Source organism: Leucopleurus acutus, assembly GCF_964270905.1.
Source record: "Leucopleurus acutus genome assembly, chromosome: 4".
Classification (NCBI taxonomy): Eukaryota; Metazoa; Chordata; class Mammalia; order Artiodactyla; family Delphinidae; genus Leucopleurus; species Leucopleurus acutus.
Genome location: NC_139146.1, coordinates 4,426,367 through 4,453,304, shown reverse-complemented (window position 1 = coordinate 4,453,304; position 26,938 = coordinate 4,426,367). Strand labels below are relative to the sequence as shown.

Below are 26,938 nucleotides of genomic sequence, written 5' to 3'. Positions count from 1 at the left end.
ACAATCATTCACTCAATAGACATTAATTTAAATTAACTTTACACATAAGGAGTGTGAAAAAAAATTGAGAGTAGGAGTTAGTACTAATGGTGTGTGCACAAGTTCATGTCCACAGACTCCCTCAGATACATAGTGAAAGGGGTGGGGGGGGCTTGGTAAAATCTTTTCATGGAATAGAGAAGATGTTTTGAATATCAGCACTGCATTTAATGCCTGGGTTTTTACTCACCACATGAATGGCCATGACGTGCTTGCTAGACACCGGCAGGCACCAGGACTGCAGAGATGACTGGGGGTGGGGTGGGGGGCTCTGGGAGATGGCCATCAGGTTTGGGTCTGTGATGTGCTCTGGCTGTGCACAGTCCAGGACGTGGGCCTGGGGGGCAGCGGCGGTGGGAACCACAGGCAAGATCACGGTTGAACAGCCTTGAAGGAAGAAGAAAAGGCGGGTGCGTGCGAGGTCACAGGAGCAGGAAGGGGCCTGATACTGGGAGGCCAGAGGAGGATAGGGAGGGAGAGGGAGGAGATTAGACCGAGAGAGGCGAGCAGGAAGCTGATTCCAAAGAACCTGATGTGCTCTGCTGGAGGATTTGTATTTTAGTCCTGGAGACAAAAAGACCCATTGCTATATTTAGTCAGCAGTACCAAATGGCAAGCATGGTAATGGGTGATCGGGTTGGGCAACTGAAAACAGGGAGGCCAATGAGGAACTTGTTGGCTGAAGACCTAGTAGGAAAAAAAAAGGATGCACTTAACCTGAAGTTCTCATTTAATTGGTGCTATTCATTTTTTAGAGGCAGTTTACAGTTCCTTTGAGCAGTGAGAAGTGAATTTATTACTGAGGCCTTTCCTCAGATTCTAGCTATATCTTTCATTCACAAGCAACCAAAAATTTGGTGTAAATCGCCTTAATTGGAAAAAAAGAAAGTCTCGTACAGCTGCAAGTCCAGAATGAGGACTGGCCCTGCCTGGCTCAGCTCAGAGCTCACAGTGTCATTAGGGCGTCCGCCTGCCTCCCAGCACCAGCTTGGTTTTGCAGCCACTGCTGGGGACTGGAGGGCAAATGACAATGAGCACGTTTCCAGCATCCTGCTCTCACACTGTGCAGAGGGTGTGTTCCCTGCATTCCCAGCAGAAATCTTGTGTGGAGGGCCCATTTTCAAGTGCTCATTTCTGATTGGTCACATGCCTCTCTCTGAGCCAGTCTTTGTGGCCAGAGGGATTAAGGCCCACAGATGGGAGTGGCATTAGTCCCATTCAGACTCTTGGTGGTTTGGTTTTTCAGGACTCTTGTTAATGGGAAGCTGTGGGAGGCGGGTGCCCCGCAGCGAACAGCAGTCGTTGATCCCAGCTGCATTTCACAATGCCGTGGTCTTTTCCTTCCTCCAGTTCTCAGTTTCCTTTTTGATAGAAGACGGCAAGAGAAAGTCAATCAAAACTCTAGCCTTATGTTACCTCACAGTAGTGTCTAGAAAAGCGCCTGACAGTAGATTCTCGGCCTGAGAAGTCCTTTAGCCACATCTTCTTTTGGTGCTTAATAATTGTGCTCTGTCTTTAAGATTATGACTTTGAAGAATCATACTTGATTTGCTGAGTTTACCTAGTAAATATTTGACACATGCATAATATTGTATGTTTATGTCTAAGTGGACTTTTAATTAGTATAGCACAGAAAATATAGCAAGTAAAATAGAAATATCTTGAGCTTTTTTATATTGTGTTCTTTTAAGGTCTAATTATTAGTTCAATGCTAATGGTTAATGAATAAGTCATAACACATTCACACAGTACATGAAGGCAGAAAAAAATAGAATAAGGGAGCTCTCAAATACAGTAAGTGGCAAGAGCAGGATGCATAAAAATATATCTAGTATACTAGTGTTGGTTTAGCTTTTGCTATAGACTTGATGGTGTTTCTTAATGGATTCAGCCTAAAATTGCAAGGCAAAGTAGCACATATAAGCAAAATTTGTAATGTGGTAAAGTCATTCTAACAGCTAACATTGTTTGAATCACAAATAATGTCAAGTTGCTTTATGCATTTTCATTATGTCAGAAGTTAAAACAAGAAGCAAAATCTCCATTCCCACACAAATTTGCGCTGGATATGTTGTCCAAGGTCAAACTGCAGTTCTAGCAGCATTTTTCACACCTTGACACAGTGCAAAGGAAATGTCTGCATCTCAGAATCTGTTTAACTTCAGTAAGAAGCTCCCACCTAACTTTCACTTGGGAGTGATTGATCTGCAATATGATGACATGCTAAAAGGCACGTATCGGGCTTCCCTGGTGGCGCAGTGGTTGAGAGTCCCCCTGCCGATGCAGGGGACATGGGTTCGTGCCCCGGCCCGGGAAGATCCCACATGCCGCGGAGCGACTGGGCCCGTGAGCCATGGCCACTGAGCCTGCGCGTCCGGAGCCTGTGCTCTGCAGCGGGAGAGGCCACAACAGTGAGAGGCCCGCGTACCACACACACACACACAAAAGCACGTATCAAGGGAAGAAGCTAACAGAATTTTATAAATTCCTTCTAAGCAATTAATCTGTTCCGTTGAACCCATGCCTGTGGATTAATATCAGTAAAGACATTTTCAAAGATGAAATACGTAAAATCTTAAAAATCAGCATTAACAGGGTAGTTAGGTAAGAACCAAAAAAGACATCTAGATTGGAAAGGAAGAACGAAAACTATCTCTATTGACATACTGACGTGGTGTTGTGTATAGAAAATCCTAAGGAATGGAATTAAGAAAATTCCATTTACAATAGTATGAAAAAGAATAAGATATGTAGGAATAAATTTAACAAAAGAAGTGTAAGACTTGCACACTAAAAATTATAAAACATCATTGACAGAAATCAAAGAGATCTAATAAATGGAAAGACATCCCATGTTCATGATCAGAAGACTTAATATTGTTAACATAGCAGTGCTCCCCAAACTGATCTGCAGATTCAAGGCAATCCCTATCAGAATCCCAGCTACCTTTGTTGCAGAAATTGGCAACTGATCCTAAAATTCATACGGAAATGCAAGGGACCCAGAATAGCCAAAAGAATTTGAAAAAAGAAGAACAAAGTTGGAGGACTAACACTTCCCAGTTTTAAAACTTATTGCAAGGCTCCTGTAAGCAAGATGGTTTGATCCTGGCATACATATGGCTGGCCGTATGTAATGGAACTGAGAATTCAGAAATAAACCTTTGTAGTTTCCAGCAAGACCATTCAATGGGGGAAAGAATAGTCTTCAGCAAAAGGTGCTGGGACAACAGGATAACCACGTGTAAAAGGATGAAGTTGGACTCCTGTCTCATACCACATACAAATATTAACTTAAAATGGACCATAGACCTAAATATAAGAGCTAAAAGTATAAAACGTAGGAGAAGACATAAGAGTAAATCTTCATGGCTTGTATTAGGCAGTGGTTTCTTAGATACCAAAGCATAAGCAGCCAAAGAAGATATCAATGTATTAACTTCATCACAGTGAAAAACTTTTATACTTCAAAGGATATCATCAAGAAAGTGAAAAGACAACCCATAGAATTAGATAAAATAGGGACTTCCCTGGTGGTCTAGTGGTAAAAAATCCGCCTTCCATTGCAGGGGACTCGGGTTCGATCCCTGGTCAGGGAACTAAGATCCCACATGCCGCGGGGCAACTAAGCCTGCGCACGTCTAGAGAGCCCGCCTGCCGCACACTACAGAGCGTGCCACAACTAGAGAGAGAAAACCCACACGCCACAACTAGAAAGAAGCCTACGCCGTGACAAAAGATCCTGCATGCCTCAGCGAAGATCCCGTGTACCACAACTAAGACCCGACGCAGCCAAAATAATAATAATAATAAAGAAAATAAATAAATAAAATGAACATTAAAAAACCAAATTAGATAAAATATTTGTAAATCATTTATATCTGATAAGGGATGTGTATTCAGAATAGATGATTTAAAAATGGGCAAAAGATTTGAATAGACATTTGTCCAAAGAAGATATGCAAATGGCCAATAAGTACCTTAAAAGATGCTTAACTTCATTGGTCATTAGGGAAAATGATGAGATACCACTTCATCCTCACTAGGATGGCTAAAATAAAAAACACAGACAATAACAAATGTTGGTGAGGATGTAGAGAATTTAGAATCTTCATATACTTCTGGTGTGATTGTAAAATGGTATAGCTGCTTTGAAGAATAGTCTGGCAGCTCTTCAAAAGGTTGAATATAGAGTTACCATGTGACCCAATTCCACTCCTAGGTATATCCCCAACAAGATTGAAAATATGTGTGCATACAAAAACTCGTATATGAATGTTCACAGCAGTATTATTCACAATAACCGAAAGGTGAGAACAATCCAGATATCCATCAGTGGATGAATGGATAAACAAAGTGTGGTACATCCATGCAGTTAAATATTATTTAGTCATAAAAGGTAATGAAGTACTGATACATGCCACAACACGGGTGAGCCTTTAAAACGTTACACCAAACAAAAGAAGCCAGGCAGGAAAGGATATGGATTGTATAATTCTATTTATATGAAATGTCTAGCATAGGAAAATCTATAGAGACAACAGATTAGTAGTTGCCAGTGACTTGGGAGAGAGAGGAATGGGAAGTAACTGCTAGTGGGTACAGGGCTTCTTTTTGGGGTGATGAAAAATGTTTCAAAATAAGGTAATGACGGGACTTCCCTGGTGGCGCAGTGGTTAAGAATCCGCCTGCCAATGCAGGGGACACGGGTTCGATCTCTAGTCCGGGAAGATCCCACAGGCCGCGGAGCAACTAGGCCTGTGCGCCACAGCTACTGAGCCTGAGCTCTAGAGCCCGTGAGCCACGACTACTGAGCCCGCGAGCCACAACTACTGAGGCCCGCATGCCTAGAGCCCGAACTCTGAAACAAGAGAAGCTGCCGCAATGAGAAGCCTGCGCACCGCTCTGAAGAGTAGCCCCCGCTCGCCACAACTAGAGAAAGCCTGCGTGCGGCAACAAAGACCCAACGCAGCCAAAAATAAATAAATAAATAAATTTAAAAGAAAATAAGATAATGGTATTGTTGCATAACCCTGTGAATTATACTAAAAACCACTGAATTGTATATTTAAAAAGCAAATTTTATGGTTTGTGACAAACAAAGCGAGTGCCAGACACGTGTTCTAGGTGAACAGCTACAGGAGCTCTTCTCATTTCTCTATTCTTGACTTACGAGTATTCCATTAAAAAAAAAAAACAAAAAACTTTCGACTGTTAAAGGAGTATGACCTAGTTACAAGAAAAGTTATAGATTCCTGTTCCTGCTCACAAAGAGACAAGCTCCTTGGTGGCCTCTTAGTACATTTCTCGCAGACATTTTAATGCACATTAATAGGTGTGCATGTGTATTTTAACCAAAAATGAGATCATACTGTTGTATAAACTACTTCTCTTATATATATTGTGAGTAGCTTCCCATGTCAGTAAATACACTTCATAATCTCTTTAATGGCTGTAATATCTAATTGCCTGGATGAATTATAACTTATTAACCAAGTCCTCCTTATTTGACATTTAGGTTTTCTCTACATGTTTGCAGTTATTGACAGCTATATGATCAACATCACTGTAGCTAAATCTATGCACACTTTGGTGATTTTTTTTCCTTAGGCTAAATTCCCGGAAGTAGAATTATTGATCAAAAGTACATATGCATGTTTAAGATATTTGATATGTATTGTCAGACTGCCCTCAAGAAGGACTGTGTGTCCATGTGAATTTTGAAAGTCCCTTCTGCCTGTATAATAAAACTTTATTTGGACCTTTGAATGTGTTATTAACCCTGCTGAGCTTTAATATAGCTGCAGTAGTGGACTTCCACTAGTGGACCACCAAGTGGACTTACCTGGTGGTCCAGTGGGTAGGACTCCATGCTCCCAACATGGGGGGCCCGGGTTCAATCCCTGGTTAGGGAACTAGATCCTGCATGCCACAACTAAAAGATCTCGCATGCCGTAACTAAGACCTGGCACAGCCAAAATAAATATAAATAAATATTAAAAATATATATATATATATAGCTTCAGTAGAGAAACATGTTTATAATTCTGAGTAAAGAGAAAGCCAGTCTCAGCAACTCAAACCGAAAGGAGTCCTGTTTTCAGTAATTACACAGAACTTTTCTACCTTCTTTGTTTTATACGCTGTGAATAGAGGAAAATTATAACATCTTCCTCTGTCTTCAGAAGCTTCAAATCTACATTGTTATGGTTCTGTTTCTGCTCCTGTGAAAGGAAAAGCTCTATCTCCAGAAGATATCACTGATAAGGAATGTCAGGTTTCAGCTGTTGTCCAGCCAAACACATTAGATAAATGGAAATATACTGAGAGTTCTTACTTGGCCATCAAGCACATTTTCCCTTGGCAAATGGAATTGACACCACTCAGCCAGCAAATATGTTTTTCGGGTTCACGAGATCTGCAAACATGCCCAAGAAATTAAGTAAAAAGTATGTTAATCATGATGAGTATAGAGGGGAGGAGTCCTCCCACTCTTATCTGGTGGCATAAAAGTAATTTTATGTATTTGATCACAGTAAAGATTGGCTACACAGTTGATGGTGTATGATTTGATCCAAGAGATCTTTTGAATTTATTATTATTGTGCTTTTCCTTTCTTCCATCTCATTCATTAATTCATATCTATTTCCTGAGGGCCCACTGTAGGCCAAATATTCTTCTAAGGAGTTTTCTTAATTTTGCCTTTGTCTTTCTTTCTTTTTTCCCCCTCTTGTCTGTCCACTGGTTTTAATAATAATTTACCAAATGAAGGGCAAAATGAAGTGGCAAAGCAATTAAAAATACTCAAGTCCCAGTTTAGGGAGGTAAAGTAAACCTACATCTTGGAATATTGTATAACCAAAGAATTTGTAGTAACATGGGGGTAATGTTTACAATATAAGTTAAGTACAAAATTGTACAAATAGTGTGAATTCAATCGTGTGTTTTTGTTTTTTGTTTTTGCGGTACGCGGGCCTCTCACTGTTGTGGCCTCTCCCGTTGCGGAGCACAGGCTCCAGCCGAGCAGGCCCAGCGGCCATGGCTCACGGGCCCAGCCGCTCCGCGGCATGTGGGATCTTCCCGGACCAGGGTACGAACCCATGTCCCCTGCATCGGCAGGCGGACTCGCAACCACTGCGCCACCAGGGAAGCCCCAATCATGTGTTTTTTTAAAGCATGTGAAAAAGACCAAATGAAGCAGACCAAATTGTTATAATTTTCGCTGGGTGGTAGGATCGTGGATGATTTGCTTTCTTCCTGCTTTTCCAGTTTTCCTTAGTTTTTATAACAGGCATATATAGTCAAGGGGAAAATAAGCTTAAAATACATAAAATATTTTATATCTGTTGTTTTTTAGACTGCAAGTTATAGGAATGAAACATTCACCTGTTAAATGTTAAAATCTGCTAGTAAGGGACTTACTTCCCTGGCGGTCCAGTGGTTAGGACTTTGCCCTTCAACTGCATGGGGCACGGGTTCAATTCCTGGTCTGGGAGCTAGGATCCTGTATGCCGTGTGGCGCGGCGGGGAAGAAAATAAAATCTGCTGGTAACATGAGCAGTCATTATTGACGAGTGGGAAGTACAGAAAAGAGGACATTTAATTGTGTGTATAGTTTAGAATTTATACTGAAATTTAAATGATAACACTTGAATTTACATGTGAATGAGTTTATTAGCATTTTCTATAAATATAAATGGGTCAGATTTATTGAGATCATAAATCCTAAATAATAATTACTTCAGTAACAGATATCGAAATAATGGATTAGGACTTCCCTGGTGGCACAGTGGTTGAGAGTCCGCCTGTCGATGCAGGGGACACAGGTTCGTGCCCCGGTCCAGGAAGATCCCACATGCCACGGAGCGGCTGGGCCCGTGAGCCATGGCCTCTGAACCTGCGCGTCCGGAGCCTGTGCTCCGCAATGGGAGAGGCCACGACAGTGAGAGGCCCACGTACCGCAAAAAAACAAAAAAAAACAACAAAAAAAGGATTATTCTGAAGTGCTCTGATTGACAGTGTCCTATGGTCTCTTAATTTATTAGTGTGTACCAATTTGTGAATGAAAATAATTTGGTAGGGGAATATATGTGTAAGTATGTGGGAAATAATAGTGTTTGAAACTTGTTATTCAGCGTTGATCATTGAAACTCGTCCATTCTTATTTTAGGAGAATGACATCTTCCTGGGCTGGGAAAAAGGAGCTTATAAGAAATGGGGAAAGAGTAAGAAAAAGTGCTCAGATCTAACTTTAGAAGAAATGAAAAAACAGGCTGCTGTCCAGTGTCTTCGATCTGCTTCTGATGAAGTAAGTTTACATTTGATTTCTAATACTTAGGGGAGAAAAAAAGGTGGTGTGTCTTAAAAGTTTACCGATAATACATCTTAACCAAAAAAACCTTAGAAAAGTAAAGTACTCATTATCTCACCACCGTTATGTAAACATTGCCATATTTTCCTTTATAGTATTTTTCTATATATATTGAGTTTTATATAACATATTCTTTTTTATGTACTGTTGTAGTTGGAGAATACATAAAATTTTATATATATTTTTCCCCGTTTAACATGTATTTCATTTTGTTATTATTGATACCTTATCTTTATTCTTTTTAGTGGCTAAGTTACGTTTCATCAAATAATATTCCAGTAGCTGCCTAATACATTCTTTATTACTGGATATTTAGAGTGCTCTTCGTTTTGTGTTATGCTCTCCAGAATATTTTCATGCGTGGCTTTTTCCATGGTATATATGTATATATTTTGGATACATTGCTAGAAGTGGGAAAACAGTTCTAACATTTAAGAACACTATGTTTGCTTGATTCATAATTTTTTGTTTGTTTTTAAGGAAAATAGTGTAAGATTGTTTTAGTGACCTTCTAACGTTTCATGTAAAATATTTCTTATGTCCTTCAGCATCCTGAACTAACGCCATAGTTTTAGAGCATAATCGCTATTTAAATTAATACTCTGATTCTTTGTTGCTCACTATAAGATAAAATCTCTGCGATCATAACTGCTTGGAAAATTATTTTGCTTTTACCATGCCATTTGAGATAGTGTGCTTTAAGCACCTTTACAGTTCAAAGTTAAATTGAGAAGATTCATACAAGGTGTGGAGAGCAGCTTCCGACCTGCAGAAACTTCCTTCCTAAATTAAGTTATCAAGCGGTCTGATGTTGGGGGTAACCAGCTTTGCTGCATTTGATAATCTGCAGAAGTTCTATTTTGTCTCCCACCTACCACACATGGCCGTGAAAGCTTGTTCAGTGCTTCCCAGCTGTGTGTTCTCATCCTGCTCAGAGTTGTCTGTGGGAGCCCAACTCCCTGGCCTGTGCCCATGGTACCTGGTGCCTACCCTCACATCCTAAATGCAGTTGTGCATTTCTGTCTTCCCTTCACGACTGTGCTCCTTGGACGCCAGGACTGTGAGTTCCCCATCTTTGCATCTCCTGGTGCCTAGCAGAGTGAGTGCCTGTCGTGTAGAAGGTACTGCATTTCTCTTGAATTAGTTGAACCTCAGTTTCCAAAGCGTCTTCCACTTTCATCCAGTCCTTCTTTTTCCCCTTCCCACTGTTTTCCTCTCCCTCACCTCTTGGATTTTTTTTTAACTTCTGATTTCTTGAAGCTGCTGCCTCATAGACTATGGGATAGGAATTTGGAAGTTACCACTCATGTGGTTATCTTAGGTACCTTTTTGTTACAAAGAGAAGGAACATAATTAACCTAGTTTAGGAGAAAATGGAAATATACATAAAGGTTACAGGGATATCTCACTGAAACCCAGTGCTGGAAATGCAGCAGCCTGGGGAGTGACCTGAACTGGGAACCAAATGATTGGCAGCCGAAGTCATTTTCTCTAATGACCCACAGTCTCTCATTTGCTTCTCTCTGTGCTTCTGGGTCATTCCCTCTCTACCTGAAGTCTGGCTTTCTCTGCTTCGGCACACGCATGGTGAAAAAATGACCATTCTAGCCCCAGCCCAGCATGACGGCTGAAGTCTGGTACCCAGCCCCATTCAGTTGAGGGAGAATCTGATTTGCTAGGCTTGGGCCGGTTGTCCACCTGTGCTTTTGGTAAGCTGTGGCGAGGGGACAGAGTTGCCTGCAGGTCCATTCCTTCAACAGGGGCTGAGTGATGGGCAGTCCTCAGAGAAAAGCGGGTGGTTGGACAGTTACCCAAAAGGTGTTTTCTGTGTGACACTGAAGGGGGTAATAGATTGGTAAAGGATTTCAGAGCTTTTAAAGGAATTGAAAATGGAGATGGTTTTTAAAAGTGAGAGGTTAGTTCAGGTAAATTCTTTGAGCAGAATCCAGAAAAGCTACTGCTGAGCCACGGTGGGGAGGAAAATATTAGTAGGGAGTTTCAATCTGGGAAAGGATCTTATTTCTGCTTTGGACCAAAGTTGCTGAGAAATGACTCTAGCCTTCGACTCATGGTGAAGTGGACTGAAAAACAAGGACAGCTGAAATCAGCTGTGGGCAAAGGGGGAGCACAGGCATCTTGTTGTGTGCAGTGCAAGACCCTTCTCCTCTGACAGCTTTTTGAGTGTGTGTAATTCATCCTAGCTGAGCCTGATGTGTGCCAACAAAGAACTGGTGTCAGGTAGAAACAGTGCAGGGGAGGAGAGTGGCTTGCACAGATCTTTGATTCTTTAAGTTGTTGCTTTAGAAAATGCTTTCCTTTGCCTGGCTGTCGAAGGCGGGATTTTTGTTTTCAAACCCAATGAAGCGTATTTGTCCTAACTCTTTCCTTCTCATTTTATTAAAAATTACTGCGTTCTTTTTCCTAATAAGGATTGTTTTTTTAATCTTACCAAATTAAAGTCGGCTGAGGAAGTGAATGTGCCAGTCGTACACCAGGAGCTCAGCCGAGTGCTTGGGGACAGAATGAAAAGGAAGTAGGAAGTCCTCAAGCCCCGGAGCCCTGTCCCGAGCCGCCTGCTGTGTGTGCATCAGTGCACAGCCCCCTTAGGACAGCTCACCTGGCTCTTGGGAGCCAATGGAAAGAAGTTGAAAAGAACCCTCTCTAACTATGGCCTGTAACAATGGAAAGGATTCACTGTGGTCACTTATGAACTGTAGGCTAGCTTTTTTTCCCCTAGAATCTGCCTGGTGGCTTCAGTGAAAAGAAGAGAGCAAAGAAGGCCCTATGTAGGAAATTATAATGCAGAGTTCTATTTTATCTTATATTTTTGCCACAGTGAATGTTTGCACGTGGGTGTGTTGTTCATTCCCTAAATACTGAGGATGGTAATGTTCGCGATTCTGTGCTTTGCTTTCCCACCCAGTTCTAATGCCAACTTAGACCCCTTCTTCGTGCAGCTCTGTGTAGTCACTACTAACTGATCAGAGTCAAAAGCCACTAACAAGTTCACAGTCTAATTGCTTAAAATGTTAATGACATAATCACAAGACAGTAACATAGGTGATGCTATCACTCTATTAGGTAGGTAGGTAGAGGTGATGTTCTGAGTTACATGTGAGATGAATTATTTTCTCATTACTTTCGTGTGTGCATGTGTGACTGTTACAGCTACAGTGTTAGCTGTTTCTGTAAAAGCATCCAGAGTTATCAGACTCTTCACTCGCCATGGTTTAAATAGAATGGTAGACTTCTCTGACTGCAGTTTTACATCCCTGTGGTGGGACGCTGTGCCTCCGCTTAATCCTTGCATCAAGTTGTACCCACATTTCAGCACGTCTCTGAACCCGCTCAGCCCAATATTTATCTGAGAAACGTCACCAAAACCATAAGGAAACTCAGTTATGTCCAAATTTAATTTTATACATTGATGGTAGTTTGGCCACACCCGTGAACATCTGTGAGCCATTGTTTATTCCTGTTGGGGACCATGACCTTTAATGGGCTTTGTTGTTTGTTAAGTCCCAGCTGAAACTGCCTTTGCTAATACTCTTCGTTTACACATGCAAATAAAATGGAATTCTTTGGTACTCACTTTTTTATTTTTTCGGTATGCGGGCCTCTCACTGTTGTGGCCTCTCCCGTCGCGGAGCACAGGCTCCGGACACGCAGGCTCAGCGGCCATGGCTCACGGGCCCAGCCGCTCCGTGGCGTGTGGGATCTTCCCGGACCGGGGCACAAACCCATGTCCCCTGCGTCGGCAGGCGGACTCTCAACCACTGCGCCACCAGGGAAGCCCTGGTACTCATTTTTTGCTATAACATTTTGCATTTGATTTGAGTGCAGTTAGTAATGGGGTCTGTAAATAAGAACGGTGCTGTGACTCAGCGATAGGCCACTCAGACCTCCCCCAGGTGGGCATTTTATAGTTACGTGATGTTATTCTAAGCTGTTCTGTTTCTCTTACCAGTGGACATGGCACATGCCTAATGTGGTTACATATATCCACACCTCCCTTTCTCCCTTTTAAAAACATAAAAAGTGGAACTGTGCCGACTGTTGTTTTTTGAATCCTCAAGTTCACTTGGTTCTGTTTTCTCTTTCCCCAGAGTTGGAGCTTTTCATATTGTTTCGTTTTTGTTTTTAATAATTAGTTATATTTCTGTTTTATTTTTATTGAGCTACTTAAAACTGAATCAGGGCTAGTATTTCATCTCCCATTTTGGGAATGGTTAGGATATTAGAAACTCAACAAGGCCCTGTTTGGGGAATAAACTTAGGATGCAATGATAACTTATTTCAATTAAGTTAGTCTTGAAAGTAACAGCACTGCAACTTACCCTGGGTAACTGACTTGCTCTGTGGTTATTCAGCGTCTTGTAGAGGATTTATGTCCTCAGTACAGTGAAATCTTATTGCAACTGCTCATGTTTTCACATTCAGCTAAGTTCACCAGTAACATTCTTTTTGCCAGTAAAAGTACGTAGTACATCTCAATATTTTGCGTATGTTTTGTTTATATGCTGTACAGGGTTGTATATAAAATACATGTAAAGTCATTTATGGCAATTTACTTTCAAGGTTAATTTTGACCATGTACATTGTTTCTTTGCATGCTGACATTTGAACTTATCCATTCTGGATAATGAGCTCAAGACAATGGTAACTAACATTTACTGAGCCCTTAGATGTGTGCAGTGCCCGTCTGGGTGCGCTGTCCACATTGTAAGAGGTGACGCTGTGCTCCCTCTACAGGCCAGACCCCTGAGAAGCCTGTGGTTTTTAAAGCCAAGAATGTTCACAATTGCTGTGTTGTCACAGCCAACCCTGCGTGAGGAAGCCTAGGCCTTATCTCCTTGGGCATAGAAAGAGCTGGGTATTCAAGGAAGCCTGTAGGCCGTTATGAGGACTTGGCTTTTCCTCTGAGAAGCCTCAAAAGTTGGAGAGTTTGGAGCAGAGGGGTGATGTAACTTGACTTAAATGCTGATAAGGTGCTGCTGGCTGCTGCATTTAAGAGTAGATGGGTTGGGGCGAGGCAGGGTAGATGGAGGGGCAGAGGCAGATGCAGAGAAAGCAGGTAAGGAGCTATTACCTTATTAGTCCAGCAGGCCGATGAGGGCGAGACCTTGTTTCTAAATGTATCTTGAAGGTAGAGCTGACAAGACTGAATGTACAGGGTGGAGGAAGAGGGCAGAGGCAGAGAAGGTAGCCAAGGTTTTGGGGCTGAGCAGCTGCAAGAAAGGAATCTTCATTTACTGAGGAAAAGGAAATTGGGAAGAAGCACAAATTTGTGGGTGGATGGGTGTCAGATGCCTGTGAGAGAGGCGGGTGGAGATTTTGAAAACGCAGTTGGATATGCGTGTCTGGGGTTGATGGGCTGGGTGGTTTGGGGGAGGAGATTGAACAATAGACCACTGGCTTGTTTGGCCAGAGCTTGCCGTCTGGCGTGTCTCCAGGGGCTGAGTAGGACGCTAAATGAATGAGGTGGTGGGGAGCGGGTTGGCCTGTGGGAAACGCCGTCCCGGTGGTGCCAGGTCTTCTCTCTTTTTAGAAAAGGTAGAAAGTTGGGATTTTTATAGGAAATTTCCTACACTATTAAATTCTGAAAGGGAGGGTGTGGAAAAGGAAACAAGTGGGAGGGGCTGCTCTAAAAATCTGAGGGTGAGGTGAGCAAAAGGGCATAAAAAGAGGCGTACGTGGGGGTTATTGAGTGGGGTGTGACAGACCGAGTGTGCGAGGGCGGGAAGGCAGACGCGGGGAGGGACAGAGACCAGAACAGTGAGCACCTGTGTACGTGGCTTGAGAAACACATAATTGTGAAACAGCTTGAGCCCCGCAAGTGCCCTTTCCTCGTGGTACTTCTCTCCATCTCTCTCCAAGGTTACCAGTGCTCTGAACTTGGTTTTCCTCTCTCCCGTGCACATCTTTATACTTTTACTAAATGTTATTTGAGGGGATACACAAATGTGTGACTGTTTTGCATGTTAGCTTTATATGAATGGTATCATACTCTATGTATTTTGTAACTTGCTTCTTTTAGTTAACATTTTGAAAGATTTATCTATGTTACTAGTATGATCTTATAATTTCTCTTCACTGCTAAATGTCCATTGTAGCACTGTAAAGCTATTTATTCTTCTGGTAATGGACCTTTCAGTTGTTTCCCAGTTTTGATTGTTATAAAGAACACAGCAAGGACCATTCTTGTGCTCCCACCCTTGTGCACATGTACAGTGCCTTTTCTAGAGTATATACTTAGGCATCAGACTGCTACATTAAAGTCAGTTGTTTTTTTCACCATTTTAGCATTACAGGCTTGTGTATCTGATGAAAGCTATGGACCTAACCAGAAAGATTATCTTTTCTTCTATGCCTCCTTGGCCTATAGTAGGTGTGCGGTAATATTTATCCATTGCATACTTCCCTCCTCCTCTATACCACATTCTAGAGAGCGAATATAAATAAGAGCTGGAGGCAAGCCATTGGGTAGATTTTTGTAGATCCTCCTGTGTTTAAGGATGGGAGTCACAGCCCTCATGCAGGTGCCTTGGCAGAGACAGCCTTTTGTTTGTTTGGATTTTTTGTTTAAAAATTATCCTTAAATGGCTGTAGGCCATGGATGTTTGTTCCATCCACATAGCCACGTGCCCCACTGCTTCCTATTGCATTATACCTGGCTGTCACATGTTTGTATTACTTCCCTGGCCACTGAAGACATGAGTTTATGAACCCTGGTATATATTCTCAGTTGTCTTATTGGTGCTCTTTTATTTATTGACTTAACAAGTCTGTGGGTTGGGTAGGGCTCAGCTGGGAGGTTCTTTTGCTGGTCTTGTTTTTTTTTTTTTAACTATTGATATATATATTTAATATTTATTTATTTGGTTGTGCTGGGTCTTAGTTGGCGCGTGCGGGGTCGTCATTGCCGCACGTGGGATCTTTTAGTTGCGGCATGCGGGCTCTTAGTTGTGGCATGTTGGATCTAGTTCCCTGACCAGGGATCGAACCCGGCTCCCCTGCATTGGGAGCACGGAGTCTTAGCCACTGGACCTCTAGGGAAATCCCACTGGTCTTGTTTGTTTGGTTTTTTTGTTTAATAAATTTATTTATTTGTTTTTATTTTTGGCTGTGTTGGGTCTTCGTTGCTGTGCGCGGGCTTTCTCTAGCTGCAGCGAGCGGGGGCCACTCTTCGTTGCAGTGCACGGGCTTCTCATTGTCATGGCTTCTCGTTGCAGAACACAGGCTCTAGGCACGTGGGCTTCAGTAGTGGTGCAGGCTCAGTAGTTGTGGTGCACGGGCTTAGCTGCTCCGCGGCATGTGGGGTCTTCCCGGGCCAGGGGTTGAACCCGTGTCCCCTGCATTGGCAGGCAGATTCTTAACCACTGCGCCGCCAGGGAGGCCCCCGCTGGTCTTGTCTGAGGTCTCATACCGTTGCAGTCATTGGCAGCTGGGACCGGAACATCCAAGATTGCTCTCTTAGCTTGTCTGGCACCTCAGGAGGGATAGCTAGGAGCTGTGACCTTCTCCGCGTGGCTAGCTTAGGCTTCTGTCTACGGCAGATGGAGCCCGGGAGTTAGCATTCTGAGAGGGCATGCATCACACTTGCTAGTGTCTCACTGAGGAATCCTAGCACATTTGGGGGAGGGACCTATACTAGGGTTGAGTGCCAGGAGTCGTGGCTCACTGAGGTTACCAGGCTTTCCCCATCCTGACAGGTACTTTCGTGACAGATGGAAGCCAGACAGGCTTAGGACACCAGGCACCTCTGAGGGAAAGCATGAGATACCATAATGAAAACTGGGGACCAAATGAAAGTTGGCAAATTGTTGAATCCCCACCCCTTTCTTCTCCCTGTCTGCTAGAACTCTGAAGATTGGGGAATTTCTCTCTGAGGAAAAGGTTGCTGCAAAGAAGAAACAATCCAAGGGACAAGATGATCTCTTGAAAATTCTAAACATGATAATGGGAATGAAAGAACTCAACAGAAGGGTTGGAAGGTATAGCTGAGGAAATCTCCCAGGAAGTAAAAGCAAAAAACGAAGAAATGGCAAATAGGAAAGAAAAAAGAAATTAGGGGACCGATACAAGGAGTTCAAAACCCAGCTATTTGGAAGTGTCATTGGTATGCTCCCATTTTCCAGCTGTGAAAAGTAAGGCTTTGCTAGGTGACTGGCCTAAGGGCGGCCATGTGGCTAACCCTGAGGTGAAGTTCAAACCCACGTCTTTTTGACTCCCAGCGGCATGGACCGCTTGAGTGCCCCGGAGTACCACATTGGTTAATGATCACAGGGTTGGTGTGGAACTGCCTGTCACGCATTTAGGCAATATCCAGTCCCAAAGGGTTCTCCATAAAAGATTAACCTTTGAGATGATTAACATAGCTACAGAAGCCTTTGACTACAGAGAGGAGAGAGGATGAGGCAGAATACGTCAGATTGCCTTTGTTTCCTTGATGCTGATGATTAAGTTCAGTAGTTGAGAAGCGCAGAGGGGGGAGAAGCATTGGAAACGCTGTGGTATGGGAAGTGATAGAAACTTATCAGGGAACAAATAAAAATCTTTCCCAGAAGCAGTGGGACAGTAGCTGCAGTGTTTGCCCTGGGCTGCATCATCATGGAAGTGGCTCCACCCTGTAGCCTAGGAGAGGGAAGGCAGCAGTGCCAGCACCGTGGAGTCCCCAGAATCCAGGGGACTCTGCAGTGTCTGGGTCAGGTTAGTTACCTTTCCTACTCCTCCACCCTCAAACTCAAATCAGAGCAAACACTCAAGGCATTTTAAAAAGCAGTGAATCCAAAACTGAGACTCTGGGAAGTGAGAAACGAATCAACAGTCTAGAGGGGGCACCGGTATTTAGGTGACCCATGTGACAGGCACTCTGAGGGGTGCCTCACACGCACATCACCTTAGCTTACCCTCGGGAATCTTGAGAGGGGGGTATTCAGAGACCAGGAGTGGCGCTGCACCCTACTGCCCAGTGAGTATGGGCAAGGCAGGAATGCAGGCCCAGATACATTGCCCCCGGCCATCTCCCAGCCGTGAGAAGTAACAGTTATTCGAGGGTAAACTCCCTGAGGGTAGGGAGCTCATCTCTCCGGGTGTCCTACCTGGCCGTCGGGGGGCCCTGACCATTTGCTGAGAGTGAGTGAGTGAGAGAGTGAGAAGTACACGAGTGAATGGTCATGCGTCTGGAAGACCGCTTATTGAACATCTCCTGAAAAGTGCCCGGCTCTGTGTGTGCGCCCCCCGGTGTTCAGATTTGGATACCATAACTTGAATTTTAGAGTGGTCCTGTGGTTTGCAGAGCAGTTTCTCATGTTGGTTTGGTACTGGGAGGTAAGTGGGTATTAGCCATCTTACAGCTGGGAAAAGCAGTTCATGAGTTACGGGGTAGAATGTTAGTGTTTTTTCACCTACGGCATTGTTTCCCCTTAGAGCTGTCACTAAGGTATGAGTATAATGTACTGCAGGCTCTCAGTATTCTTGAATGCCCTCGCGGATATGGTATACTGTTAAAATATGATTAACAAAATTATCTAGTATTTAATATCATAGTTGGGAAAATGGACATAGTTTCTCATTAACAGCGCCAAGTCGACACCTCAGAATGCCTGCCAGGAGACGACAGGGTCCGGTGCTGCTTCTGACACCCCTTCTTGTTGCTCAGTTTGCTATCATGATAACCCAGTGGTCTAATGATTTTTTTGAAAAAATACAATTATGATGCTTCAGGAATCAAGGAAGGCAGAATCGGGGTCGGTAGAGCTTGCTCTTGTGTACAGGGTTGAGGACTAAGCGTGTTGTCTATTATCCATTTATATATGAGAGCAAATGTATATACTTCTAAGCTGCATTACTATCCAGAACAGCTAAATTTTACAGTTGCTTGGAAGTGCTTTCCAAGACAAAGCGTAAAAAGTAACATCTGGCGACTGTTGTAATGAGCGCTCTATGGAGAATAGTAGGTGGCCCGCCGTTGCAGAGGATCGAGCAGAGTCGTATAAGCAATCCCTAGGGCTTGGTGTTCCGCCCTGGAGACTGGCACCGGCTTTAGAAACACAGTGACACAGGCTTGCTGTACAGACCAGCGTGCAGCCGCGAGTCAGCTGACACTGGTGTTAGGTTCATGGTCTGGAGGAAGTGGAATAAAACGGCCATACTCATCACACCTTTAACATTATGGTAAGCAGAATCTTTCCGATGGAATTGTGTAGTCAGAGTTGTGCTTATGACTAATATCTGCCATGGTTTTTAGGAATTTTTAAGGAAAGGACAGCTCTCCTCTGGCCCATTTCCCTTTCTTCTTTTGTCCTGTCTCCTGTAAAAAGCTGTGATATGATGTGGATAGACTGTAACTATCAATGTTTACAATTAGCTGTTTTCATTGTAATCTTTCTTGCTGCTCAAACTGTGTAACTGCGGTTTCTTGTTGAGGATATCTGTAATACTTTGCTGAGTCATTTTGTGTGAGGTGAATGGGGTAGCGTCTATTTTTAGCCCCTCAAGGCCCTGTGAGGACGACAGGAGGCAGAGTCCTGTGCCTGTTCGGGTTGTGACCACCTAGAGAGACTCGATTCCAATTTAAGTAGGGCTTTCAGCCACTGAATAAACAAAAAGTTCCTAGGAAATACGTTCACTTTTTTTGTACCTTGTAAAAGATTTTTCTTTCCTCCTGTGAGAAATAGAGAATTTTAAAAGTTTAAAAGTCTACATAGTAAAGGATTTGCTTATGCCTGTTTCCATCATTCATTTTTCTTTAGAGTTTGGCTATTATTCTTTTCCTCCCAATTTCAGACTCTTCCACGCACGCTCCTTAAATTTTACCCCAGTTCTGTACAGAGGCTAATACCCTGTTCATGACCCTTAAAGTAAAGCTTTCACATTCGCTTGCAGTAATGACATATGTTTTCCACCTGCTCTGTTTGTTCCAGTCATGAGTGTTCACTTTAAGAGAAAGAAAAGAAAAAGTCACCTGTTTTCTTTGGACCATGTACTCCTAGAGGACCACGAGGAGATTTTTGTGATTTTAATTTGTATTGAGTCTCCTACAAGCCCTCGCTTGTACAGATATTGAATAATGGTTTTGATAGCGACTGACTTTTAACCGTAAGATGGGCATTTAGGTCCTTAGGCTCCCCCGTGAGCAAGATGCTGTATCCCTGGGAAGACAGAAGCTACTCTGGAAGGTACATTAGTATTTTCACATTTTATCAGTAAGTCCCGGTGAATATACTTTGTTAGTAAAATACGTATACTAAATTGAATCTAGAAACCTATAGTTTTTAAACTCTTTTTAAACTCTTCATTTAAATATTCATAATGTGTTTCTTTTGAAACATGTCAGATTTGTAAAGCTTTTATATTAAGACAAAAGCATACAAATACCTGACTCTTACATACCTGGCAGTAAACTATGTGCTTTTCTGTTCCCACGCAGAGCTCTGGTATCGAGACTTTAGTGGAGGAGCTCTGCTCCAGGCTGAAGGACCTGCAGAGCCAGCAAGGTGAGGGTGCCGCCTCCAAGGGCCATCCCCGCACAGTGGGTAGAGTCACCAGATCTTGGAATTGATCAGAAAGAAGAGGCAACAGGAGCAAAGTCTTTGTATTCAGTGTGTCACCAGGCCAGTGTCACGCTCTGTCTTTAGCTGTGAGTGGCTTCTGGGTCATTCCACAGCCATCACTGGTCGACAGATCCCTGCCCTCAAAGGGATGACTTAATCCACAAGTGCCCTCATGGAAAGGAGACGTTTCATCGTGTTTGTCTTCAAACCGAAGCTCAGGGATCTGGAGCAATAATCTCTTACCTTTCCCATCCTTCTCCTCCCCCCCACCCCCCAAGTTAATATTTGCCTGTTGACTTCAAGGCCTGCAAAGGTGTCAGCTAATTATTCTAGGTTTGGAAGGAACGTTTGCCTTTACTCTTGAAGTTCTTGGAAAGGCAGGCTTGACAAGCTCATTGAGTCATTTTGATTCGTGAACCCTCACAGCTGCTTTTCTCAACTTTCCTGCAAGCCCGTAGAGTAAGAGTGGCCTATTAAAGTGAAGGATCTTTATTTTACATGTCCTCCTCATGGTCATTGTGCTGCCCACCAAGCCTTGAGCCGCCTTCTTTTTTTTTTTTTTTGCGGTACGCGGGCCTCTCGCTGTTGCGGCTTCTCCCGCTGCGGAGCACAGGCTCCGGACGCACAGGCTCAGCGGCCGTGGCTCATGGGCCCAGCCGCTCCGCGGCATGTGGGATCTTCCCGGACCTGGGCACGAACCCGCGTCCCCTGCATCGGCAGGCGGACTCTCAACCACCACACCACCAGGGAAGCCCGAGCCTTCTTTTTAATAAGGGCACAATTTATTTGTTTCTAATCTGAGGGCAGTATCATGAGCTAAGCTAAGAGTATAGCCCTCTGCTTCTATTTTAGTTGAAACATAGCCCTCACCTAGATGTTAAGTAACAGAGAGCTAATTGTAATAACTTTCTTTACAGATTAGTGTTAGTCAAGATGAGGCAGTATAAAGTCGGTGAGTGCAGAATTTTGTGAGAAAATATTTTTGGAATCTAAACAGGTGTTCTCTCCTTCTGGTGTAGTTAATAAGTACACAGGGAATTTCATTCTCTTAATTAAGTGCCTCTAGAGCCTCTGTCAGTGATGAGGTGAACCTCTCTCCATTCTCAGCCCAAAGTTAATGTGGTTTAGCCAGAGTTCCCTCTGGCACACTTAAGAAATAGATTTTTATTAAAAAGATAAACTGGTGTAGAGTTCTTTTAAAGCCACAAAAGCCTATGTAATTTCTGATTAAATTTACTTAAGAAAAAGACAGGAGCATTTATTAACTAAATATAAGACAAATCTTTCTGAATTTTTGTTTCATAACAGAAGAGAAGATTCACAAAAAGTTAGAGGGGTCTCCCTCTCCAGAGGCAGAATTATCCCCTACAGCAAAGGATCAAGTGGAAATGTATGTAAGATTGTATTCAGTAATAAAGCATGTGTTTGTTAAAATCAGACTAATGACTGCTACATGGTTTACAGTTTTTTGTTTGTCATATGCTATTTAGTTTGATATTTTATAACTCAGGAATTTATTGAGCACTTACTGTGTGCTTGACGCTGAGAATTCAAAGGTGAATAAGAAGGTCTTATCTTTTTCACGCATATTGAATCAATATTTGTGAAATTCACGGAATGACACAAACAAGGCCATTTATGGTCCATTCATATACCACTTTTGAAATTCACACCAGTCCTTTGAGACAGCTGTAAGCAATTAGGCTTGTCCTTGTTTTATACACAAGGAAGCCAAGTTCCCCTTGCTGATTACAGAAGGAACTGGGCAAGTCATTGACCTTGTCCGACTTGTTTCCTAAAGATGCTTTTCTGTCTTTGTTTGTAGATGGTTCATATTTAAATTGACTGCATTGTAAGGAGACTTCCTTATTATACATTTTATTTGAATCTTCTCAACTTCTAAATCTTAAGGGAAAAAGAGTACTTGGTTGTGTTGCTGTGCTGTCCAGCACGGTAGCCGTAGCCACGTGCGGCCTATTGGCCGTTTGCGACGTGGCTGTTTCAGGCTAAGAGGTGCCGTGTGTGTCATACCCATCAGCGTTCAAAGACTTCATTTAAAAAGAATGTAAAACACTGTATTAATAGTTTTTTCTGTTGATTACATGTGAAATGATAATGTGGATATATTTGGTTAAGTAAAATATATTATTGAAATTAATTTCACTTTCTTCTTTCGCATTTAATGGGATTCCTAGAACATTAAAAAGTACTTAAGAAGCTCATAATATATTTCTATTGGACAGCTCTGGTCTAGACTGAAAAGGAGAGTCAAGTATAGGCCCTTTGAACACCTGGCCTTTTATCACTTCATGTGTGAGCTTGACTTGCCTCTAGAATGACCCCCACTTTGGTAGCCATCCTGACTCTCGAGTCTTCCTTTGTCAGTCTGTCTTGCTCTGAAATCTTCAGTGGCTACCAGTTTCCTAGCAAACTGAAGACGCTTCTTTCCTGCTGAAGCCCTCTGAAGCCAGCTTCCCTGGTTTTCCTGCCCTGTGTTTCCAGTGGTTGCTGGTCTAACGAGGCACAGCATCTTCGTGTCCTCACACAGGTTCCCGTGCCTCACAGTACTCGCCAGACCGCTGCGTATCTGGAACATCAAGGCTCAGCTGTGGTCCGCTTTGTCTGATTGTTCTAGGCCTCACCAGCATCCCCTTTTCTGAACACTTGAATTCCAAGAAACCTGCCATTTCTGAGGGTCTGCTTAATGCTGGGCATTGCACTTGCCTCCTGAGAAAAGATTCGATAATAACAGTCACTGACTCATCTCGCATGTTAATTCCTTTACTCCTCACAACTCTGTGAGATAGATACTATAATTACCCCGTTTTCTAGGCCACAGAGAGGTTAAGGACCGTGCCTAAGGTCACATAGCTAGGCAATAGCAGAGTGAGGATTCAAACTCAGGGAGTGTGGCTTCAGAGCTCATGCCCTCGACTGCTTTGCTATCCAGCTTTTCACCTACATTTGTTTCCAGTGCTCATAACAGCCTTGTGAGGTAAGTCATAGTATCACCATCTTACAGGTGAGGAAATGGACCAAGACATTACATGATTAGCTTAAAGTCACAAGCATAGTAAATGACTGAGCTGAGATTCAGATTCAGATATTTCATATCAAAATATTACATTCTTTCCACTGTATTAATTTGTAACTAGTGACTTATGAAAATCCAAATTTTAAAGATCAAAGTCATCTTAACATATTTTCTAAATATTCCTATAGTGCTTATCTCACTGCTGAATGTAAGGGTGCTTGATCCATAGAACTAAGTATAAAGTATATTTTACGGTATTATTAATTTTTAAGAAGTTACTAATTCATGGGTGACATAAACACTGACACTATTGAAATGAAATATCCCATTTCTCTGATCGGTGATGTTTTTACTACCTCTGATACGTCTGAGCGCCCACTTTTGAACTCTCTACTTGTTTTTCAGGTACTATGAAGCATTTCCACCACTTTCTGAGAAACCAGTTTGCCTGCAAGAAATCCTGACTGTGTGGAACAAGTCTACAGTCTGTTCTTACCCTAGCTCTTCTTCATCGTCCACAGCCCCACCAGCTAGCACAGACACGTCCTCCCCGAAGGACTGCAACAGCGAAGGTGAGCTCATCAAGGAGAGAAGCAGCGACATGCCCACCACTGTGCACGAGAAAACCCAGAGCAAGAGTCAAAATGAGAAGGAGAACAAATTTAGGAATGGCACAGGTGAGGAGAAGCCTGCTTTGTACAAAAAGCAAATCCGACATAAGCCCGAAGGAAAGATGCGCCCTCGCTCCTGGTCTTCCGGCTCCAGCGAAGGAGGCTCGAGCTCAAGTGGTAATCAGGGAGAATTAAAAGCATCCACGAAGTGTGTGAAAGTGAGACACAAGACACGAGAAATCCGAAGCAGAAAAGGGCGGAATGGGCAGAGCAGGCTTTCACTGAAGCATGGCGAAAAGGCGGAAAGGAGCGTGCATGCCGGAAGCAGCAGCAGCAGCAGCGGCGGCTCCACCAAACAGCTGTGCAAGCGGGCTAAAAGGCCGCTGAAGGAGATGGGCAGGAAAGACGCCGGCAGCACCGAAGGGAGAGACCTGTACCTGGAGAGCAGAGCCGACAGAGAGTACAAAGAGGAGCCGCTGTGGTACACCGAACCGATTGCTGAGTATTTTGTTCCTTTGAGCAGGAAGAGTAAACTAGAGACCACATACCGAAACAGGCAAGATACAAGTGATCTGACCTCAGAAGCAGTAGAAGAATTGTCTGAATCAGTGCATGGTCTTCGTATCAGCAACAATAATATTCATAAAACATACCTCGCAGCAGGTACTTTCATTGATGGTCATTTTGTAGAAATGCCTGCAGTTATAAATGAGGATATTGACCTCACGGGGACCTCATTCTGTCCTCTACCGGAGGACAGCAGATACTTGGATGACATTCATCTATCAGAATTAACACACTTCTATGAAGTGGACATTGACCAATCCATGTTGGATCCTGGTGCCTCAGAAACAACGCAAGGAGAAAGTCGGATTCTGAATATGATTCGACAGAAAAGCAAAGAGAAGACAGATTTTGAGGCAGAATGTTGCATAGTGTTAGATGGAATGGAGTTGCAAGGGGAACGTGCAATATGGACAGATTCTACCAGCTCTGTGGGTGCTGAGGGCTTATTCCTGCAAGACCTCGGCAGTCTGGCTCAGTTCTGGGAGTGCTGTTCATCCAGCTCTGGCGATGCCGACGGAGAGAGTTTTGGAGGAGATTCTCCAATTAGACTCTCCCCGATCTTAGACAGCACAGTGCTCAATCCGCATTTGCTTGCTGGCAATCAAGAGCTCTTCTCAGATATTAATGAAGGATCTGGTATAAACTCTTGTTTTTCAGTGTTTGAAGTGCAATGCAGTAATTCTGTTTTACCATTTTCTTTTGAAACACTCAACTTGGGAAATGAAAATACAGATTCTAGTGCTAATGTGCTTGGAAAAACACAGTCTAGATTACTAATATGGACCAAAAATAGTGCCTTTGAAGAAAATGAACACTGTTCTAATCTTTCAACAAGAACTTGTAGTCCATGGTCCCATTCAGAAGAAACACGTTCAGACAATGAGACATTAAACATTCAGTTTGAAGAATCCACACAGTTTAACGCAGACGATATGAATTACGTAGTTCCTAGAGTCTCGTCAAATTATGTAGATGAAGAACTTCTAGATTTTTTGCAAGATGAAACTTGCCAGCAGAACAGTAGAACTTTAGGAGAAATTCCGACATTAGTTTTCCAAAAAAAATCCAAGCTAGAATCTGTCTGTGGTATTCAGCTAGAACAAAAAACAGAAAACAAAAGCTTTGAGACTACACAGGTATGTAGTGAAAGCAGCCCACGTGGAGATGGCTACAGCTCAGGGGTTATTAAAGACATTTGGACAAAGATGGCAGATAGCAATTCTGTAGCTGTGGTAGAAGTAGAAAGGATCGAGGATGAGTTGTTTTCGACAGATGTAAATAACTACTGCTGCTGTTTGGATGCTGAAGCTAAAATGGAGCCCCTCCAGGAGCCTAACAAGGCTGTGCAGAGATCAGAATATCATCTGTGGGAGGGACAGAAGGAGAACCCAGAGAAAAGAGCTTTTGTTTCTGGTGAGCTATCAAAGGTGGATGGTGGTGACTATACTACCCCCTCTAAGCCTTGGGATGTGGCCCAAGATAAAGAGAACTCATTCATTCTTGGAGGAGTTTATGGAGAGCTCAAAACCTTTAATAGCGATGGGGAGTGGGCAGTAGTACCACCCAGTCACACAAAAGGAAGTTTGTTACAGTGTGCAGCTTCCGACGTGGTGACAATAGCTGGTACAGATGTCTTTATGACCCCAGGAAACAGTTTTGCTCCTGGTCACAGGCAGTTATGGAAACCCTTCGTGTCATTTGAACAGAATGACCAGCCGAAGAGTGGGGAAAACGGATTGAATAAGGGGTTTTCTTTTATCTTCCATGAAGACTTATTAGGAGCTTGTGGTAACTTTCAAGTTGAAGATCCTGGACTTGAATATTCATTCTCTTCCTTTGACTTAAGCAATCCATTTTCACAAGTTCTTCATGTAGAATGTTCGTTTGAACCCGAAGGGATTGCATCTTTCAGTCCTAGTTTTAAACCGAAATCAATCCTCTGCTCTGATTCAGACAGTGAAGTTCTCCACCCCAGGATATGCGGCGTTGACAGAACACAATACAGGGCTATTCGGATCTCTCCTAGGACTCACTTTCGCCCAATTTCTGCATCTGAACTGTCCCCAGGAGGAGGAAGCGAGTCAGAATTTGAATCTGAAAAAGATGAAGCAAACATCCCCATTCCTTCTCAAGTCGATGCATTTGAAGATCCACAGGCAGATCTCAAACCACTGGAAGAAGATGCAGAGAAGGAAGGCCATTACTATGGAAAATCAGAGCTTGAGTCTGGAAAATTCCTTCCCAGGTTAAAAAAATCTGGAATGGAAAAGAGTGCTCAAACATCACTTGATTCCCAGGAGGAATCAGCTGGGATTCTGCCAGTAGGAAAGCAGAATCAGTGTTTGGAATGTAGCCTGAATGAGTCTCTGGAAATCGATTTAGAAAGCTCAGAAGCAAATTGTAAAATAATGGCACAATGTGAAGAAGAAATTAATAATTTTTGCAGTTGCAAAGCAGGTTGTCAGTTCCCTGCTTACGAAGATAATCCAGTTTCTTCAGGACAGCTGGAAGAGGTATGTGTCAGTGTGTATTGGTATTTGGTAAAAGCATTTGATCAGACTTTAATTCTAAAGAACAGTCATTTCAGACAGTGAAAGATAGGGTTAAATTATTGGGAATTTAGTTTAAACGTCTTAAAACTTAGCATTCTGAGGATTTTTACAGAAGGACTTAACGTGGATTTGATATTCATAAATTTGAACTGGACAGTAGACATTTTCTGCAAAGACATTTTTAAATAAATCAGGATATGAGATGTTTC

The 26,938-nt window shown here is 42.9% G+C and overlaps 1 protein-coding gene across 4 annotated transcripts in view; it reads left to right on the top strand.

The window, feature by feature from the left end:
• The window catches only part of KIAA0232, a 91,942-nt gene that overhangs the window by 49,784 nt on the left and 15,220 nt on the right, over positions 1 to 26,938 (top strand). For all 4 annotated transcript variants that reach the window (XM_082838462.1, XM_082838463.1, XM_082838461.1 and 1 more), the window contains 4 exons: positions 8,210 to 8,347; positions 19,842 to 19,908; positions 21,274 to 21,355; positions 23,405 to 26,690. In XM_082838462.1, the coding sequence (XP_082694588.1) occupies positions 8,210 to 8,347; positions 19,842 to 19,908; positions 21,274 to 21,355; positions 23,405 to 26,690 (3,573 nt within the window). The remainder of the gene's footprint in view (positions 1 to 8,209; positions 8,348 to 19,841; positions 19,909 to 21,273; positions 21,356 to 23,404; positions 26,691 to 26,938) is intronic.